The 20,475-nt window shown below is 53.7% G+C and overlaps 8 protein-coding genes across 8 annotated transcripts; 5 read left to right on the top strand and 3 right to left on the bottom strand.

Annotated features, from left to right (window-relative positions):
- Nucleotides 1–165: 165 nt before the first annotated feature.
- Nucleotides 166–1,873, top strand: AYO20_09064 (hypothetical protein; the record flags this gene model as incomplete). The annotated part of the gene is made up of 2 exons (XM_022647336.1): nucleotides 166–397; nucleotides 459–1,873. 2 exons carry the CDS (start codon nucleotides 166–168, stop codon nucleotides 1,871–1,873), a joined length of 1,647 nt encoding a protein of 548 aa, XP_022496700.1.
- A 1,224-nt stretch (nucleotides 1,874–3,097) lies between these two features.
- AYO20_09063 (hypothetical protein) lies at nucleotides 3,098–4,114 on the top strand (the record flags this gene model as incomplete). The annotated part of the gene is made up of 1 exon (XM_022647335.1): nucleotides 3,098–4,114. One exon carries the CDS (start codon nucleotides 3,098–3,100, stop codon nucleotides 4,112–4,114), a length of 1,017 nt encoding a protein of 338 aa, XP_022496699.1.
- Nucleotides 4,115–4,804: 690 nt separating this feature from the next.
- AYO20_09062 (hypothetical protein) lies at nucleotides 4,805–5,557 on the top strand (the record flags this gene model as incomplete). Its single annotated transcript, XM_022647334.1, has 1 exon — nucleotides 4,805–5,557. The coding sequence occupies one exon, from the start codon at nucleotides 4,805–4,807 to the stop codon at nucleotides 5,555–5,557; it is 753 nt and encodes a 250-aa protein (XP_022496698.1).
- Nucleotides 5,558–8,040: 2,483 nt separating this feature from the next.
- On the top strand, nucleotides 8,041–9,981 carry AYO20_09061 (hypothetical protein; the record flags this gene model as incomplete). The annotated part of the gene is made up of 5 exons (XM_022647333.1): nucleotides 8,041–8,169; nucleotides 8,243–8,819; nucleotides 8,881–9,332; nucleotides 9,402–9,709; nucleotides 9,810–9,981. 5 exons carry the CDS (start codon nucleotides 8,041–8,043, stop codon nucleotides 9,979–9,981), a joined length of 1,638 nt encoding a protein of 545 aa, XP_022496697.1.
- Nucleotides 9,982–10,822: 841 nt separating this feature from the next.
- Nucleotides 10,823–12,661, bottom strand: AYO20_09060 (hypothetical protein; the record flags this gene model as incomplete). The annotated part of the gene is made up of 1 exon (XM_022647332.1): nucleotides 10,823–12,661. One exon carries the CDS (start codon nucleotides 12,659–12,661, stop codon nucleotides 10,823–10,825), a length of 1,839 nt encoding a protein of 612 aa, XP_022496696.1.
- A 1,246-nt stretch (nucleotides 12,662–13,907) lies between these two features.
- Nucleotides 13,908–14,984, bottom strand: AYO20_09059 (hypothetical protein; the record flags this gene model as incomplete). Its single annotated transcript, XM_022647331.1, has 1 exon — nucleotides 13,908–14,984. The coding sequence occupies one exon, from the start codon at nucleotides 14,982–14,984 to the stop codon at nucleotides 13,908–13,910; it is 1,077 nt and encodes a 358-aa protein (XP_022496695.1).
- Nucleotides 14,985–15,521: 537 nt separating this feature from the next.
- On the bottom strand, nucleotides 15,522–17,635 carry AYO20_09058 (hypothetical protein; the record flags this gene model as incomplete). Its single annotated transcript, XM_022647330.1, has 8 exons — nucleotides 15,522–15,673; nucleotides 15,755–15,785; nucleotides 15,862–16,022; nucleotides 16,084–16,139; nucleotides 16,223–16,350; nucleotides 16,419–16,644; nucleotides 16,710–16,736; nucleotides 16,794–17,635. The coding sequence occupies 8 exons, from the start codon at nucleotides 17,633–17,635 to the stop codon at nucleotides 15,522–15,524; spliced, it is 1,623 nt and encodes a 540-aa protein (XP_022496694.1).
- A 1,037-nt stretch (nucleotides 17,636–18,672) lies between these two features.
- On the top strand, nucleotides 18,673–19,923 carry AYO20_09057 (hypothetical protein; the record flags this gene model as incomplete). The annotated part of the gene is made up of 1 exon (XM_022647329.1): nucleotides 18,673–19,923. The coding sequence occupies one exon, from the start codon at nucleotides 18,673–18,675 to the stop codon at nucleotides 19,921–19,923; it is 1,251 nt and encodes a 416-aa protein (XP_022496693.1).
- Nucleotides 19,924–20,475: the final 552 nt, after the last annotated feature.

Here is a 20,475-nt window from a genome sequence, read left to right as displayed (position 1 = left end):
GTCTTGGCGTCATTTGAAATTTCATTTCACCATCCGTCTTCACTTTCAATCCCACGTACCGCGGAGTTGGGAATCCATCTTACAAGTGAAATTGTCTGGAGGAGAAAACGGCCGAGATCCTACTGAGCCAGGCTGGTGCTGCAATCCTGGACCCCAGCCGTCAACATGGCCCCTTCGACAGAGCCTCACATGGACGGCAGCGACAGTGACACTTCTTCCCTGTCAGATCCTCTCGATACAACCAACGATGAAGGCTGGGAGGATATCGAGCAAGATGAGGAGCCTCTCACTATCATCTCTCTGCTTGACGAAGCCACTTTTCCTGACGCACAGAGCATGCTGGCCCATTGCCGAGACAGCCATGGCTTGGATATCTGGAAGTTGAGGCAAGAATTCGGTAAACACTGAAGATTCATGCAGGAAGAGAGATCGATTGTGCTAACTCTTCCTCTTATTAGCTCTCGACTACCTAGGACTCGTCCGACTGGTCAACTACATCCGCACGGAGGTCAAGGCCGGTCATGCACAGCCTGACGTCTCGTCCAAGGCGCTATTCGACGATGAAAAGTATCTCAAGCCCGTCCTAGAGGACGATGCCCTTTTGTACAGTCTCGACGATGTCTTCGAAGAGGATGTGAGCGGAGCTCCACTCTCCGAAGTCGAACAACTTCGAGAGCAACTGGCAACGCTGCAGAGTCAATTCTCCGCCTATCGAGAACAAGTGCAAAACGCCATGCTGGATCGCATCGAGCAGTCAGCCCCTCCACAAGAATCGAGCGCTTCGCTTGTGGATGCAGCACCCGAGACCAAAGACCGAGGCAGCAACAACGCTGAGCAATTCGACAAGGCTTATTTCCAATCATACTCGTACAATGCGATCCATGAATCGATGATCAAGGATCGCATACGTACCGACACGTACCGCGACTTCATCTACGACCACAAACACCTCTTCAAAGACAAGGTCGTCTTGGACGTCGGCTGTGGGACGGGGATATTGTCCATGTTCTGTGCGAAAGCGGGTGCCCGGCTCGTCATTGCGGTGGACAACTCGGGCATCATTGACAAGGCTCGCGAGAACGTCTTCACCAACGGCCTGCAGGACGTTGTAAAGTGCGTGCGGGGTAAGATCGAGGAGGTCACTCTGCCAGTGCCCAAGGTGGACGTGATCGTGAGTGAGTGGATGGGCTATTGTCTGCTGTACGAGTCCATGCTCGACTCGGTCATCTACGCGCGCGACAAGTACCTTGCTGCGGATGGCTTGATGGTCCCTTCGCACGCGACGCTGCGCATCGCGCCACTGGCCGACTCGGACCTGAAGGCCTCGCACATTGACTTTTGGCGCGACGTGTACGGGTTCGACATGACGGCGATGCTGGAGAAGGCACACGAAGAAGCCCTGGTCCGGCTAGCCGACGAGAAGGAACTGACCGGGGAGAGCGTCGCGTTTCTCGAGTTGGATCTGCACCGGACCAAAGTGGACGACTTGACCTTCACCAAACCCTTCGCAACGACGTGGAAGGACGGGTTCAAGATCCTCGAGGGTTTCGTCATCTGGTTCGACATTTTCTTCCAGACGTCGCGTTCTGACAGTATCGCAGCAGGCACGACAGCCGCCGAGGCCAAGGAGAAAGGCGTGGTCGCGTTCTCGACGGGACCCCACTCCGAAGCGACGCACTGGCAACAAGGGATCTTCCTGATCAAGGACCCCGTGGACGAGTTTGTCGGCGGAGACAGCATCACCGGCGAAGTGACGTACCTGAAGAAGCAGGGCCAGGAGCGGTCGTTGGACATTGACATTGCATGGACCAAGGTGGGCGTGAGCGACAAGGACAAGCAGCGGGTGAAGAAGCAGAGGTGGATCCTGGATTGAAGATTTTTTGCTGTTTGCCCCTGTCGTCGACCCGATAGAAGATCACATTCACCTACCTGTTCATGTGCATGTGCGTATTCCTGTGCCGCATATGCAATATCCAACGCCTGAAGCCCACAGCCACAGCCAGTGCCAATGCCAGTCAGCGTCACTGGCAAGCGATTCGCACTCTACGAGTACGAGTACGACTACGAGTGCTTCGCTTCGGTGCTTCGCTCGGCGCCTCGGCGTTTGGCAGGGCATGGTGGCAGGCTGGTTCTGGTCAAGTATGTACTGTAGATACCTAGCTAGAAACATGCATACCCAACCCAGGTACCTACATGTTCCTGCCTGGCTACGTACCCAAAGAGATCCTCTGACACACTACCTCAGATATTTTTAGTACCTTGAGTACCTCGAGTACCCAAGTACGTACCCATGTACCCAGGTACTCAAGTTCCTCTGTAAGTCGACGCAAAGTCCACGGAGATATCTTGCTATCTCCCTATCATCCCCCAAGCCCCCCTCCTCTCCCCTCCCCTCCCCTCCATTTCTTCATCACGCCCCGGTCAAATCCAACCGCAAGTCGCCCCGTCAAGCCCGGTGCCGGCCTCACTACCTGAGTACTAGGCAGGCACGCGGTGTCGCATCGTCACCACCTCGCGACAATTACCCGTTACGGAAAAGTGCCGCGGTGTCTGCCTGGGTCTGCCTGGGTCTGCCCACCTCGCCCTCAATTCCACGAGCTGTATCGCGCACCGATGCCGAATACGATACGAGATCCTTGAACCCCTGGTGCGCATGATATCTCAGACAAACAGACAAACAGACAAATCAAACAACACTTCAACGGAATTGGTTGATTTCTTGCCTCGGACTTTTGCCAAGAGGTCTCGGCGCCGCCCCTGAACACCCTGACCGTCCGGCCCGGTTTGTGGGATAACGAGAGCGAGGGTGAGGGGTGCAGGATAGCCTATATAATCTCTCATTGAGCGAGAGATGGAGAGCGGTGGCTCAGTGTAAAATTTTTACCCAGGTGACACTTCAACCTGCCTACTCTCACATACTCACATATACTTTCTTGCCCCGTCCGTGTGTGTGTGTGTGTGCGCACGCCATTTCCACTAAATTGAGCGCAGCCGGTCTCAATTTTGACGCGAACAATCTCTACACACAGTTGACGGTGCTTTTGCTTATTACTCACGGCGCACAGCAATCCCATCGAGGCGGGGGGAGGAAAAGATAATGTCAGACAACAATCCCCTCGCTGGTGCCGCCACCGGCGCGAGGTTCATGCACCCATCCCTAATCTATAAACCGGAGTTGGAGCAGGTACCATCACAGATCGCGACGCTGCTGACCGAGTACTCCGGGATCCCGCCCGAAGCACAGACAGAGCACATCAAGACGGTGCGCGACCGGGCCTTCAAGTCGCACCCATACCCGTGCCTGGGCCGCTGGCGGTTCCTCGAGCTCGACCTGTCCAGCCACCCCTTGTACCACGGCTACATCGTGCCGAAGATGGCCAAAGAGCCAAAAGGCACCGACGGTCAGAAGAACCCGGACTGGATTTTCCTAGATTTGGGCTGTTGCTTGGGGCAGGACGTCCGCAAACTGCTCTTCGACGGCGGTGATGCTAGCCGCATCTACGGCGCGGACTTGCGCCCAGAGTTCATCGAGGTCGGGTACGAGCTATTCCGGGATGAAGACAGGTTCCCACGCGCCGAACACTTCATCGCCCCAGCCGACGTTTTCGATTTCTCCCCCGAGAGCAAGCTGAGCAAAAAGTGCGATGGCCGCGTCGGCATCCTCCATTCCACCTCGGTCTTCCATCTCTTCGACTGGGACCAACAAGTCACCATGGCGCGCCGGTGCTTGCAGTTGATGACCTCCAAAAACGGCCGGGTGCTGATCTGCGGGTGTCAGGTAGGCAACGAGAATCCGGGCGAGTTCCCCCGACGCTTAGGCGGAGGCTCGCGCTACAGACACAACGAGGCAAGTTGGAAGAAGATGTGGGACGAGGTCATCCGTCAGGAATCGACCAAGTATAAGATCAAAAGCATAGAAGCTGGCGCGACTTTATTGGGGAGGAACGTGGATCGTCTCAGGGAGGAATTGGCAGCGCAACATCAGGCTCAAGGGCAAGATCGAGAGGTAGGCACCACAGAAGGGGAGGAGGGCAACAACGAGCTCAGGCACATTGGGAGGCTAGAAGAAGGGTTCAGGTGGATGAAGTACTGGGTTTGGATTGATTTTGCGTAGACTCAAAGGGACCATCTGAAACGTCTTACATTCTGAGCTGGTATCAGCAGGTGATCTGCCACAGACCCTCGATGGTGTGATCGTCCCTCAGTTATCGACGTAGAGACCGCGACTCGAGGACATGGTCACGCTTCATTCAATAGGTCAACCATTGTCTTGGGAGTCGAGTGGAGCACCCCTCGGATCGCCAACGGACCGTCAATGTTGGACTTACTCACCCGTGAGACAAAGTAAATAATCCGCTTGAACTGCAACTTCAGCAATTCTCTAAGGCTACTGCACGCTTGAACAGGTTGGCCTTGTGTCGGAGAGGGGAAGGAAATGCCAACCGAGACGCAGTGATGTGCTGGCAATGCACGTGAAATCCCAGTGAAGCACGACCTGCCCTTAGCGAGAAGCTTATGTTGCAGGAGCCATTCATTATAACGGACGGATAAGCTGTTCGCGCATCCCCGTTGCCACCAGATGATTAGCGACGGGCCGAACAGGTGAGTGACTTCACTGATGTACCTCTCGGGCTCGGCAACGTGAACAGTTACGGATCTGCCGATATATAAGGCGCCGTCGTCTCTCTCACTCGAAGCGGAAGTTAGTCATTCGGCTGCGACATTCGTGACTGTTTTCAATTCAGCGACTCCTTACCCAGCACACCTTCAGAAAGAAGAGACAAATTTCTCAAATCACCTCCCCATGGGTTCAATAACAAACTCAGCCACGTCGACAGGTCCAGTCCCAGGGCTGTTATGGGTCACCACCAGCGTCCAGAAAAAGGACCTACCCGCCTCGCTGCTTGACGCGTGGTACGAAGAGCACATGGGCGACGTCCTGGCATGTCCCGGCAACGGTGGACTTTTTCTGCGTTATAAAAACATTGATCCGACCGCCGACGCATACGTCGATCCCAAATTCGCAGAGCGCGGCACACCAGAAGCATCTGAAAAGTGCATTGGCGAGACACTATGGCCTTACCTCGCCCTGGTGAAGCTGAGCGATCTAGCCTGGCTGACCAGCAAGCAATTCGACGACATGCCCAGAACTTCCAAGTTGTTGCCTCTTGAGGCGGACGGGTCGACTGGGAGTGCGTTCAGCTGCTGGTGGGGAGCACTGCGAAGTTACGAAACTGTGGGCAAGATTGACGACACCACTGGAAGCACCAGCCGGCCCAAATACTTGCTTAGTGTACAGACGAGAACTGCAGATGAATCGATTTGGAAGGCCTTGGATGACAAGTACACGACGCAGCCAGGGTTTCGAGGATCAATCAAATATCGCATCGTACAGGGGCTGTTGGAATTCGGAGAACCGGGCACGATGCCAGCCGGAATGTCTCTGTATCATTTTGACGGGGAAGCACCTCCCTCTGTGTTCACGGATGGCCATGTTGTGAGGACTGATGTGTGGGAGCTGACAAAGGAGGCGGGTGATCTGTCGCTTCGTTTGTAGCGCAGCTCGAGTCAGTCAGTCGAGGATGATCCCGAACTCGGGCAATGTCGCAGGAGGCCAGATTCGGGTAGCGCATCTGACCTGCTTATGCCCGGCGCTGGGTTCAAAAAGGTGGCCGATTCCGCGGTGTGACAGGCAGAATCCGAAGATGAGTTTGGCGAGGTTGATGGATGTTTGTTCGGGCTTCCAAAGCTGCGCGTTGATGGATTGAGCTGGCGTGGTGGCGTGGAAGCGTGACGCAGCCTGCGGTGGGGCGAGTGCACGACCAACTGCACTTTCTCCTGCGCACTGCTCACCATCTCCAGCGCAGGTCGACATGGTTGATGCAATCTTCTCTCCACTCTATCACAGAATGAACAGTTTCTTGTTCAAACAATGCTTGTCTTATGTGCATGTTGCCCTCACGTCATTCTGCACACCTGAGACGGTTCACCTGAAGCTATACTTTACCCCTTTCAATGTTGCCGGACAAGTGCTGGTCTAGAGTCCTCAAGCCACAACGCCCTCCTTTTGAGTACCGCTCTCGAACTGATAATGTGGTCGGCGATGTCCTAACCCCATGTGCAGAGTGGATTCACCGTTGCGTCATAAATCAAACGGGAACAAGACAGTGCATCTGAAAACTCCTCCTTCCTTACGACATCCAGCAACATCCAGAGTGGACGGGACGTTATCAGGAGATTGGAGACGAGCATAGAAACGGTCGCTCTCAAAGATCCTCGATATGTCGAGTACAACCAAGCTTTCATGACCTCGAAGTTAGACATTGCTTGTGTGTGAATTGGTAGTGTCCAGGGGGTTTGACGGACTGGTTTGGTGTGAAGGGCGGATAAAGCATGGGATTCAGAGAGTCGGGTAACAGGAATCGAAATTGATTATGCGTGAATGAGTGAGTGTGGATTGAATGGTATTGAGAACCCCCAGTCCGTCTGGTGTTCCAGATGCTGTGTAGCTAGAGACGCAAGTGTTAGCAATAGGAGGGATCTAAACTATACTTGACTTGTTATATTCGCCTTTCGTCCAGTCACGGCCCTCAGCGTTATATTCGTTACATAAGGAGATGTTTCGGACTGTCTGCGTCCGGTCGATACCACAAATGGTCAACACTCGGGGAGAGGTGGTATTTATTAATTGTTCAAGTGGAATTGTCGATCTGTGCAGCCCAGTATGTAAGATCCAAGCCACCCAGAATCTAGGATCTCGCGTCAGATGCGGGAAAAGCACACAGTTGGACAAGGGGTGGGGCAGTGATAGTGGTGTCGTCCAGGAATATACGAGGTATTCCCTTGTCTTTTCTCTTAGAGGTTCCAATCAGTCCTTGGTCCGGTATAAGGCGTATATTGCTCTCACAGCCGTATTTGAGAGCAGGTCACTGTTGTTTGGTCCCAAGGATAGCATTGAGAACAATATGGCTCTGGAATCCCAGTGGGGCAGGATTGACCAGTTCCTGATCTGAACAAAACCTAGATGCCTAGGGACTTGGACCACAAGAGTACATCCCAGGCGACCGGCCGTTCCCCGAGCCAGAGGGTGGCTCTGAAGTATGTCACCATCTTGCATCTGTGGGACATAAATTGAGCAATGGGCAATGGATATAATCCATTTTTCGGTATACAGGGGGGCATTTGCTCATAGCAGACATGCATGCAGCCTTCGCCCATCTAAAATGCCCTCTATAAAGGCAAGCAGGAAAGGGGCAGTACGACGAGGGTACTTTGGAACGATGTGGTGGAGGAACCAAGGCTGAGGTCATGGTGGTGGACGCTTCCCCTCATTTCGCTGACTAACGATTCAGGGGGAGGAATCGTCCACGTCGTCGTACGAGGCACTTTCATAGTGCTAGGTACCTAGGAGGGCTCCCAATGGGCATCCCAATAATAGGTGCCTGTGCTGCCACCTCTGGGTGGTCATAACCCCGCTCGCCATGTTTGCTTTCACGTCGCCATCCTTTTGTACGAGTCATCTCACTATGTGTGCACGAGGAGTACTCTGTACTTACTGCGCCATCACCTCGACTTCCTCCGTCTCCTCATCCTCCTCCGCACAAACAACACCACTGCACACGGCCGACACCAAGTGTGCCACCCAAAAGATGGGGCCTGCACGTGCCAAACGTGCCTCTGAAAGCCACCGAAGTTCTCCAAACACGGACAAAAGCCCCACGTCCAGAAATGCACAAGCACACCAAGTCCATTCTCCCAAAACCACCAGAGCCCTCAACCAGTGGGACGCAGGCTAAATGAGGAGTTGCTCTCGCACAAATGCCGAGAGCAGAGGCACGGTATGGCAGCATGCCGATAGGCAGTAATGGACGATGGATTATCAAAAATGGGCATCTTCAAGCAAATCAACCTTTCCTCGTACAAATCCTTCTGGGGATCGCAATATATTCCAGCTCCCCTCCACAAGTCACCCAGACATCGATCTGAACCAGATGGTGGTCTGAGACTCCTACACAACTTCCACTGAGCCAGCCATTCATCATGGGTGTAATGCTTCACCTCCAACATGCGGCCCCTAGTGCCAGCCAAATCGCCATTGGGCTGGTATTTTTCGGGCTGCTGGCTCTCATCGCCGACTACGCCCGGATGCTCCTTTTGAGGAGAAAGATGGTAAGAAAAATCGCATATTGCTTGACCACGGATTGAGTGACCCTGACCCTCGCTAACTGGCTTCCACATACAGCCTCCTGGTCCACTTCCTTGGCCGATCGTGGGTAACACATTCCAACTACCAGACAACAAGCCCTGGATTTACTTCGAGGCCCTCGCCAAGCAGTACAAAACTCCCGTCATCACGTACTGGATCGGAAGGAGTCCCACAGTATGGATCTGCGATGCCTGGGCGGCTTCCGAGATGTTGGACAAGCGTGCGGGTATCTACTCATCTCGACCTCGAATGGTCGTCTTTGGGGAACTTTCGATGGGCCAGTCGAATATCGTCTCTATGTTTTACGGGGATCGATGGCGACTGCATCGGAAATTGACCCACATGGGTGTCGGTCTGCAGCATGTTCGCAGCTACAGTGGCTTCCAGAACAACGAAAGCAAAGTCGTGGCGTTGGATTTGGTCCGAGATCCTGCCGACTATGTCATGCACTTCGAACGGTATGCCGCCTCGGTCGTGAGCATTATTGGCTTTAATCGTCGCATTAAGAGCAAGGAGGATCCCATTATTACAGAAGTCATCGCTGTCATGCAAAGAGCCGCCGAATTGAACGTCCCAGGCAAGACCTTCCCAATGCTGATGGAGACATTCCCCTGTAAGTCCGAACTTTTCCAGAGAGACTTAAGCAGAATCCCCAAAGTTAACGATGAATACAGGGCTTTCGTACTTTCCCAACTGGATGGCACCTTGGAAGTGCGGGCTCGGAGCTGGAAAGGGGCGTGGTCGTTCATTTTACTATGCCCTCGCCGAAGAGGCCGTGCGCAAGAGTAATGGCGACACATGTTACGCGAAGAAGATCTTCGACGAAGCCCCTAAGTATAATCTATCGACCCTGGAGATCGCTTCGCTCAACGGGAATCTCTTTGGAGCCGGTAGCGATACCTCGAGTTCCACTCTCATCACGTTCATCCTGGCTTGTTGCGCCTTCCCCGAAGTCCTACCTAAGGCGTGGGAGGAGCTTGATCGCGTGGTTGGATCGTACCGAAGTCCTAGTCTGGACGACGACCTACCTTATATCCGCGCGTTTGTGAAGGAGGTATTCAGATGGCGATCGGTGGCCATCATTGGAGGCCAGCCACATGCTCCGATCCAAGACGATTATTTCAGGGTAAGGCTGCTTGCATTCTTCGCGGTATGGCTTCTCATAGACCTGTGACTGACACTCGACGTTGTGCAGGACTGGTACATCCCTAAGAACACGTGGGTGCAGGGCAACGTATGGGCGATCCACCGTAATGAGAACGAGTTCCCAGAACCCGACCGCTTCTGCCCCGAGCGCTTCTTCGAAGACCACCCACTCCACCGACCCTTCCCGAACGAAAAGGGCTACATGACATTTGGCTGGGGTCGGCGTGTCTGCAGCGGTCAGGGGTTAGCTGAGCAGGGCACATTCCTGACGGTGGCGAGAATCCTCTGGGGCTTCAACATCCAGAAAGCATTGGACAAGGACGGAAACGAAATCCCCGTGGATATTTTTGCATACACGTAAGTCACGCCGGCATTGCAGTATTTCCCTGTTTGGCGCACACGTTACCTCATACCGGTATGGACATGCTAACACTTTCTTCTTCTTTCCCACCAACAGAAACGGCCTGAACATGCGCCCCGAACCGTTCGAATGCCGCATCACGCCGCGCACGCCCGAGATCAAGGAGACGATCGAGCGCGAAGGGAAGCAGGCGCTCGAGGAGCTGGCCCAGTACGACGGCGAGAGCCAGTACCGCATGAGCACTTTTTACCTAGAAGATAAATTGTAGATTCTTCTTTCGCCCAATACGATATGGGATGCGATGGATGGAAGAATCTGAGCGGACTTGAATTCTGAACAGGGCCTCTGCTGGAGGGAAGGGAAGGGAGGAATGACAGAGAAAAGAGAGGGGGAGGGGGGTGGAGAAGTATATAAATAAGCAAGATGAATAAATGAGATGAAATGAAATGCAATGAACGGTAATGGACCCCTGGCTTCCACTCAACTGGAGCTTCAATTGAATTGAAGTGAGCGAGCCGCCGAAAAAAGATAGAACCTAACCCTGGACAAAATCCATGTTCTTTCTACCAGTATTTGAAAGAGAGAAAACTCATTTGTCTGGAAGTAGCAACTACATAACCTCATGATTACATACCCGTAACTTGGCTGGGGCGTTGTTTCGTCGTCGTCATCATCATCATCATCATCACCTGGTTGAACTGGCTGCTTTGGCTAATTGGAGGAGGCCGGCGGGCAGACTGGTTGACTGGCTCATTGATAGACAGGTAGGCTGTGAGATTGGTGGCTGGCTAACAAACCGATAGATAGATCGATAGGCAGACTGGGAGACTCGATATCGATGGATGTTTAGTTACCTCGCGGCGTAGTGTGTTGCACGATCGTGTACACCGTGGGAGTGAGAAGACGCCCTTCGTGTCTCAATGGGAGTCACAAATCGAGGATACAGTTGTCGTGAGGAGACGCCGCACCACGCCTTGTATCCTCGCGCTGCCGTATCGATGACTTTCTCAGCACCTTCGTCATGGCTCGGGGTGTGATGAGGCGAGGTGCTGTACAAGCCAGAACAGAACAGCGGTACATTTCTTGTTTGGTTCTCCCCCTCCTCAGCGTCAAGCATGGTTCAGAATATCCCGCCACCTCGACCACGGGATGATAGGTGCGCGAGGTTCCCTCTGACAAAGTAGCTCGAGCAGGAAAATGTCCATTTCTGGATACCATGGATACCTGCGCAAAATGGCGGCTGGGGACTGCTGGTCCACAAGGACGCTTAGACGCTCACTGACACAGTGGAACTCTGTAACCGGCCACGACGAGTAAGTGACATCGCCCCTCCCGGTAAAGATATCGTTGCCCATGGCGGCGAGAAACAAAAGCCACATGTAGTCGCTGTCTTGTGCTGGTTGACGCGCTTGTTCCAGCGCCTGCGAGACACTGTGGAGGACTTGCTCAATCTTTTGGCATGTTTTGCTGAAGTTGAAGTTGTGGGCCAGATCCAAGAATTTGAAGTTCATCAACATCATTCCACAAAGACACGCGGCAGCCATCAATGTTTGCTTGACCTTGTTCGCATCATCCTGCGTAGGTGACTGTGCAAGTTCTGTCGCATCCACATACCCAGTGGTACAGAAGCCGCTGATGGCAGTGCTCCGACTGTTTATCCAATGGACAACCGACTCTTGTAACTTGGTATCAGTGATCTCGCCCACTATCCTCTTTGCATTGACAATCTCATGGGCACTCTCCAGCAGCCTCCACATCTTTTCGTCGAATGCAGCCTCCGGTGTTGCGCTCTTGGCACCATCAGTAACGGCAATGCCATGTTTATCTTCCAGTTCTCGAAGAGCTTCGTCAAACGGATGCTGCGAACGTGGGCCGGGGTCGTATCGTTCCGGCGATATTTCGGGTCTCTTCAGTAGTGATATGGAGATCCACGCATCGCTGATCATGAGGAGATTTTGGGCATCCACCAGAACTCCAGGTGTCGTCGAGGCCATGGCCCAGAGGCCACGCAAATGAACCAGTGCCGATTCATCATCAGAGGCGTGAAAGTCAAGAGAGATGAGGAGACGGATCAATGTAGTGACGCCAGGTGAAAAGCCGTGTTTCACTAGCCTATCTCGAAGGAGTGCGACAGCCTTGGTTTTATGCAACAGCTGCCGGGTCATGGACTGCTCGGAAAGCTGCGGGGAAAGCTCTCCATTTACGGCATAACCTGCGGCCAGGATAGCATGGATTTCGGCTTCGTCTCCTATAGTTTTGTCCAGATGAACGTGCGAACTGGAAGTGTCGGCTATTGGAGCCCTCCACACTGCACTCGTCTGGTCTGGCGAAGCCACAAACACGAAAAATCGCTGAGCTAGTCGGATGATCTCGTGGTCTGGGGTAGCAAGAGGCACCGCGGCAGCCGAAAAGGGGTCAGAATTACCCTTCCAAAGGCCTAGAGAGGGTTTTTTGATCGCCCAAGCACGCCTGTTCCATAGCTCGTAGGAGGCGGTTCGTTGTTGGTCAATATTTTCTTGGCTGCCCTCGAAAGGGTAAACAGGATGACTATGCTCGTCGCCACGCACCCTTTCGACCACTGAACGTCGTACGATGTCTCGCGAAGCGCTACCGTCGTCTTGTAACTGACTGGGGTCGGTGACTGCCCGTGCAGGCGCAGAATGGTCCACTAGGACGGCGTCTGATGGACCAGCCCCTGGGAATCGCGATGCTGCCGCTGGAAGAATCGATCGTTGGGCTGCCACAGCCTTGCTGCTAGATGCATGCAATCGCCTGAGCCTCTCTTCTTTCAACCATTTGCGATGTGTTTTGGACACATGCGAGGATATAGTGAAACTCTCGTCTCGACTTCGGGCCAGGGTCGCCGAGGTTTTGTTGATGAATAGAAATGGGCCATCGTACGGCTTCGGGACCTTCCCATCATCATCGTCGTTGCTGTCTTTGTCCATCGTCGTCTCTTTGTAGCCTGCCCAAGGCAATAGATCTTGAGACCACCCATATCACACAAACTGGCTGATGACAAAGACGATTCGTTTAATATGGGCTGGAGATGGTGCTGGAGCCTCGAGGGGCACTGATGGCATTCTGAAAGCGCCTATGCACCAGAGAAGGTGTGATTCGATGAGGATGGCCACGGATAGCTTGACCGGGGATGGATTTCAGCATTGGGTCGTCGGGTTGGACAGAGGCAACGAGGCGACGAGGAGGGTTGAAGTCTCATCAAAAGAGGCTTTCGCAGGTTTTCGCACCAAGCGACTGCCAAGGACGAGCACAAACCCAGTTGGGTTTGTGCTGGGTTTGTGCTGCCCACCAAGACCAAGTCCAACAAGCACCACCAGCCTCACACACACCAGCTTGAACATGCCTAACCTCTTTGAATCCAACCGCTAATCGACTAAATAGGCCTCCTTCTCCGACGCGCAGACCATATTTAGCATTTTTCTCGAAATTCTCTATCTCCGTTCCACGAGAGACGAAGTACAAATTACCCTCCAGCCGTCTCGGGGACCAGCGGACGAATCGTTCTTCTTCCTACCCTTTACCTATATTTCCTCGTCTTTCCCTCCATGCCGCAGCGTTCCATCAGCAACGCAGATTATGTGAATGCAGCGCCGAGTGAAGGCTTCCGTTCCGCCATGGTCGCGTTTTGCAGAGATACCTTTCCGCTTTGCCAGGGTGCGCCAGTATACGAGGTTCAGATCCCTCCATTCTTACCTCTTCAAGCACATCGGGATCTCGGTGACGTGCGAGGCTTGAGCCGTTTCCGAAAGAGGGGGTATGCCGCTGGCTACGAGGTGCTTTCAGGCAGGGTTCAATGGTGCTCTGACGGGGATTGCGAATCCCGATGGGCGGCACAAATCACTGGACAACACACCCCAATGCGCATGAACAACATAATAATACCCAAGTTCGGGCAAGTGGTCAACCTGCAAGATGGCGCGATGGTTATAATGCAAATTGCTGCTTTCTATGTATTGACTGGCCATGCACACTAACAAATAGCTTCCACCTTCCCACCACGGTCCGGGTTGAAGCACCGAAGTTTTTGCGATCCTAAACTCCCCACTACGAAACACTTTGACAAGATCACTTGGTTCTACAAGCATCTACTCGTGGGCAAGCACTAGTGCTTTCGTTCGCCTTGCTGTTGAGTCAGCCAAGCCCGACTAGCATCTGTTGGCGCAGGTGTCGATCTCAAATCTTCAATTTCGACCATCCGCGACCCCTGCCTCGGGCTTTCAGTGCATCGCCAACGTTGTGTCTGACTCCCCTAGCGCTCCTCGACGCCAGCTTTCTTGCGGAATCAATGGCATGGCTGAATCGTGTTTTACCAATGCGGTACTCACGGCCCCGCCTCGAACCAGCTGGGACCATTGGTGTATAGAAATGGGACGCATCGAAACTATGCGGCTGGGATGATCCCGACCGTCTGAGCGAAAGCAGGCCTACATCCTCGCCATCGTCATCACTGTTGCTATCCGTGTACTCGACATTGTCGGCATAAGGTTTCTTTATGGATTCCGCATTCTGAGTCGTGCTGTTATTTTCTCCTGCGACACGGTAGATTGGGGTACGAGTCTTGCTTTTGATTTTTGGCTTTTCTTTGTCTTGCTCAGGCAACTTCGTCCGCATCGGAGAGAAGATAGCGGACATTCTCCTTCGCTGAGATGTGAGGACGGAAGGACGCTCCACCTCTTCCACAACCAGAGGAAGCGACCTGCGCTTCTGTTGTTCTGATGTGACTTCGGCCGAAGCAGAATCGTGCTTTGTTTGCATTGTGAGAACTGTCGACAACCTCTTGCTTCGGGACTTGACCTCGGATACCACATTCCTTCCACGCTCCGTTGCGCTCGAGAGTAGTGAGGTCCGCTTTCTTTTGCTGCTGATCTTGGTGTGGGAGTTCAGCTTCTCGCCTCCACTCTCATGCTTCTCTGGTTGCTCGCTCTCGAATGGCGTCTTCTGCAGCCGCTGGCCCTGCAGCCTGACGGCCGCTCGGATCTTCAGAACATATTCAGGAACTGCTTCGGATTGATCGACGGGACTGGTGCCGTCGTCAGTCTGGGTCGCTTCACCAGCTGCATGCAAGCAGGGCAGACAATGGATGTCGTCTTCTGCCTCGGGCCATTCTTCTTGAATCGTGTCCATCCGCAACACCTTGTCTGACGCAGCCCCCTGTGCCTTGACGTCGGATGTATCGCGCAGTGCTGCAACGATCGAACAGGGTATCTCCACGTCCGCCGATAATGGCGACGACTGTCTGGGTGCGCTCATGTCTGAAAATTTTTACCAAGGAAAGAAAGTAAGTCGCGCAACTAACGAACACGAAAAGCAAGCAGACACAAACTGTGAGATCGATGGTGGTATATCCGTACACTGTTGGATTCAGAGGTATATACGTCCTCGACAGAGGGGGATACTATCGAGAGATTTATCAAACATTCGCTGGATAGGTCGCCAGAAATAGAAACAAAGGACACACACCCCCCTGACTAGGTCTGACAAAGAACCATGGACCTTGGAAACAATGGTTTGAGAATATAATTGTCGAGGGCTGCGACAAGTGATTCTTTCTTCATCGTGGAACAGGACAAAGAATCGCCAAACTCAAAATAGACTGCCGGGGCCATTGGTCACCCTTACCACTTGCCAGCTGGCTGGAATAGACGAACAAACCCAATGTCAAAAGAGGTGGGGAAAAGGACGAGAACATTTTGATAGGTTGCTTGTTGGCTTCGAGAACTCGAAAGTGATTTCCCGGGTGCGGATATATGTCATCCGAAATGGCCTTGATCGTCCAGTTGTCGTCTTTCACGCGGCGATCGAGTTGCGGTATTCCTGCGCGGTCATCTCCACGCTCTTACCGAGCATGATCACGCGAGGCCCATCATACTGCCGTCTCAGAAGCAGGTAGAAAGTGCCCATGATAATGGTAAGTCCCCCGAAAATGACGCACGTATAATCTACGCGAAGATCAGCTGGACGCACATCTCCCGGGCAAAGGAAAGGGGGACAGCCAAGAAAGAAAGAAAAGAGACACTCACTCATCGTCTCGGCGTCGACGGGCATGGCGAACTAGTATTTGTGGTCAGCATTGAATGTACCACCAACTGTACCCAGCAGTGAGGGAGGGGTTGGGGAGGAAACGCACCGGAAAGCAGAAAATCACAATAAAGGCCATCATAAACAGGCACGAGACCGTGTTGACAACGAGCCCGATCGCGCCGGGCATATAGAACCGTCCCGGGACAACCTTTGTTCGTCGGGATAGCAGATTCGGCAAAATCGCGGAGAGATACGAACCCATGGAGACTACGCAGGGTTAGCAAACAGTCTTCGTCATGGGGGATTGGCTCATGGGGAGAAGACTTACGGACGATGTAAGAGCTGGTAAAGGCGTTAAAGGCGGTCAGATTACCGACGTAGATACTATACCATGTTAACCCAGACCGCTCAACAGTATTGCAAGGGAAATCAAAGAGACAACGATCTCTCTCTAGTCAGGGACTTACCATCCAAGGATCGTGCAGATCACTGCACACAAAACGATCGAGTTCGCCGGGACTTTCAAGCGCGGAGAGACCGTTGAGAAGAATCCCGCAAAAGGAGTGGCGCGATCACGGGCCAATGTCCAGAAAATCTAGGCCGTTCGTGAGTAACATCGTCCCCTTCACGAGAGAAATGGCCAGGTGTTGTGGCATAACTCACTCTCGAGGCCGTCAAATAACATCCCATGCAGGCAATCGTGGTGGGCGCAAGGACGAGGAACAAAAGGCCAATAGCCCCAGCACTGGTGCCTGTACCTTGGCGGTAGATCTCGCCGAGTGGGAAGACGTAGCCTGTGTCAAAGAGACTGTCGAGGTCGGTCAGGCCGTAGAGGACCGCAATCAGAAACAGTAGGCCGGTGAGGAAGCCGATGATATATTGCCAAAGCCTGGAAGCAGTTCAGTTACGCTTGAAAACAAAAGAGCTATGGAGACAGAGATGGTGGAGTCTCACACTGCTACCGGAATGTTTTTGCTGGGACTGTTGGAACTTGTCAGTGGCCAAAGTCTTGTTCGCGCAAGGGTGATCAATACTGACTTTTGCATCTCTTCGGCCAAATGACTTGTGAGGTCAGGCACTCCGACCGCAAACGCTCCGTTCAGCATTCCCAGTAGAAAAGCAAATCCAGAACTGCTATACCCCGTCAAATTTGTGAACGAGTTCCACACCTGATGGGAAGTGGCATATTCTCTATGCTGCACGTGCGGCATAATAGCTGAGACGAGGACCGTGATCAAAAACCCGGCAATGATGAAGAAGCCCCCGATTTGCTCGAGAAGGGGGATGGCCTTGTTGAAGAACAGCACGACTGCTGCGAAAAGCCAGGCGCAGAACAAGAAGAGCACAAAGACCTGCCACCGCTGATACTCATAGGTTGATGCATTGAGCTGGGCCATCGTAATGATTATAGCTGCCGTGATCTGCAAGGTCACGGCCGTGGCAAAGATCCAGGCGAAGAAGTTCCACCATCCTGCCAAATATCCGCATACGCGACCATAACGTGGCCCAGCCGTGACCGTAGCCCAGTGATAGACTCCCGCAGAAGAAGGAATTGCGGAAGCCAGTTCGGCAACACTGGCTGCAATGAACCAGTAAAAGAAGGAGACGACGATGAATTCGTAGATTATGCCAGTGGGACCGCCATTGAAAATGGCCACGGCGATGGTGCCAGCAAGGGCAATCCATACATTGCCGGTGGTGATGGCTGTCGACACGACACTGAAGGAGCTGAAGAGGCGGTCGAGCTCTTGTTTATGGCCAGAGACGTTGATGAACTCATCGTCGCGCACATCAACGAGACTTGAACGGCGCCTTGCATCAGACTCTTCCGTTTTGCTCGTATCGCCAGGTTGGTGGTCTGCGGTCTTTTCATGCTCCATGCTAGCTGAGGGAATGAACTGAATGAAGAGCAAGGAACTACAGCTCCCACACATGCCATGCTCTTTTAACAAAAACATTTACCGCGCTGCTCGATCGGTCGGCAATGATGCAAGAGGGAAAGCCCCATCACTCACCAATAAAGTTTTGTTGATAAGAAGCTGCTTTCCCACCCTTGGGTCTAGTGAAAGATAAGCATCTAACGGGCGAGCACGGCGACTTACTCTGATGGGCCATGGTCCAGGAGTGTCTAGAGCTTGAAAGTACCACCCTATAGCGGGCCAGAGCAGGTCCATTGACTCCGATTGGGGACTGTTGAGCACTCGGTTGATTCCTCCAACATCCTTCATCAACAGGAGAGAGCATGCAAAGCCGACGGGGTTTTGCGACAGCTTGCAGGGGGTCAGCTGGGTTAGCGTAGGTTGTCATGGCACAGCGAGCTTTGTTCCAAGGCTGTCTGCAGCATTGTCTTTTTTGATACTTGTGTTTGTCTGCTGGAGGAAGAAAGGGAGATGAGTTGGTGGTGGTGGTGGTGACTGAGGCTTAATATGGGTGACATGTGACTGCCCAGACTTTGCCCGAAAAAGGCATCTTTGCCGTCAAGCAACATCCCATTCTCTTCCACCTGTCCGGACACTGGCACCAACTGGCAAGCAATTCATGCGATGTGCATTGGATCATATTCGAAGACTGAAAGGAGACTCTCGTTGCCCATATATACATCTTGCTAGCCATTCCAGACCACAACCAAGAAGAGCACAAACCCCTATATAAAATGCAGCCCCGGGTTTGCCCGAGTCTGCGCAAGGCCTTCAAGATCCAGGTCCAAGGGAATGGATACGCCAGGCAAGGGTTAAGACATCTCTCAACGGCGGGGGCAGGCGCACGAGCGATAAGGTGCCCTTCCGTGAAGAGCTCATATCCGCGGAGCATACAGACACCATGTCGAATCCCGACAGCATTCATAGGCCGCAGATATCAAACCACATCCGCCGCGACGTCGACCGGCGGGGCTCTCCCCCGTGTCCTGGTCAATGACATGGCCAACCAAGAACTCATCGTGGACTTCAACACAGGTGTGGCACTGCGGTATCCGTCATTTTGGCTGAGAGATCATTGTCCCTGCCCGGAATGCCAACATCCAAGCACCCATCAGCGACAACTCGACACTTTTGCCATCGATCCGGAGGTGAAGGTCTCGAGTGTACAGTCCACACCAGAGGGACTGGAAGTCACTTGGCCAGCCACGGCGACGACAGACTCGGCATCTGCGAGCGGTGATGGCGTATCTGGTACTGACGGGCAAGGGAGACACCGAAGCGTGTACCCGTGGGAATGGCTACAGACCCATCCCCCCTTTATACAAGCCAGCAACAAGGCTGCTGCGCCGGCCGTTCCTAAGAGAAACTGGACGCACGTCTCTCCTTCGTCGACATCACTACCTCGGGTACCCTTCCCGTCAATCATGGACAACTCGTCCACGTCCGGCCTGGCCCAGTTTCTCGAGTCCATCCACACCTACGGTCTGTGCTTTATCCCTTCCACGCCACCCACCCCGAGCGCGACGCAATCCCTCGTTGAACGCATCTCGCACATCCGACCCACACATTACGGCGGCTTCTGGGACTTCACCTCGGAGCCCAACCCGATCGACACGGCGTACACCGACGACTATTTGCCACCCCACACCGACACGACCTACTTCACCGACCCGGCGGGGCTGCAGCTCTTCCACTGCCTCACCCCCGCCGACAAGGGCGGCGAGTCGACCTTCGTAGACGGCTTCGCCGCCGCCACGCACCTGTACGAGAAATTCCCCCAACACTACCGCGCGCTGAGCACGTACCCGGTGACATCGGCCGCGCTGGGCTCGTCAGCCGGGGAATTCTACAACACGGCCAGCTCGGTCCAGGGCTACCCCGTGCTCGTGCACTCGTCGCCGCCAGGCCCCCCGCAGCACCAAGGTGCGAGCCCGACCTCTCTGGTCCAGATCCGATGGAACAACCTCGACCGGGTGCCGCCGACGTCGACGTCGACGCCGCCGCCGTTCCCTAACCACACGGCCTTGAAGGCGTGGTACGCGGCCGCGCGCGAGTGGAGCCGCATCCTCGAGAGCCCCGAGTTCCTCATCACCGTGATGCTGCGGCCCGGCGAGCCCGTCATCTTCGACAACTGGCGCGTCCTGCACGGCCGGCTCGGCTTCGAGGGCAAGCGGCGCATCTGCGGCGCGTACGTCGGCATGGACGATTTCCGCGCCAAGTGCAGAGGTCTGGGAGTCGTTGATGTGTAGATACATATTCTAGAGATTCGAGGTTACGTTTCGCGGTTCGCGGTTCGAGGTTCGGGGGGGGGTGTTGTTTGCGACCTGGGTTGACTTGCGCTTGACTTGGGGGTGCGTGGCCGCAGATATGGATTGAAGAGAGGGGGAGAGAGAGGGAGGGAGGGAGAGAGATAGACACCGGCCAGGGGTGGTACGGTAGTTTGGCAGAGAGACAAAAGAAACAACAAAACGGTCGTGTCTAGCTGCCTAGCTAGATAGCTAGCTAGCTAGCTCGGTATGTGTGTGTATATATGCACCTACAGTACATATACGAGTAGATAATCTATCTACCTGTTGTATACAAGGCACGAGTTACGTAGGTAGATAAATAAAAATGCAGAGCATGAGCAGCAGCCAAAGGATACGTACTGTACTGTAGGGTGCTGTACGTACTATACGACGACAACTGCGCAGATCGAGTTACCTCGTCGCCGCCGCCATCACCACCACCCCATCGTCTGCGCCACGACTGACTATCTATACACGTCAAAAGCGAATGGACATTTTCGGGGACGTCGATAT

This window comes from Fonsecaea nubica, assembly GCF_001646965.1.
Source record: "Fonsecaea nubica strain CBS 269.64 chromosome Unknown Scaff79, whole genome shotgun sequence".
In the NCBI taxonomy this organism is placed as follows: Eukaryota; Fungi; Ascomycota; class Eurotiomycetes; order Chaetothyriales; family Herpotrichiellaceae; genus Fonsecaea; species Fonsecaea nubica.
This window is presented reverse-complemented; position numbering and strand designations above follow the sequence as displayed.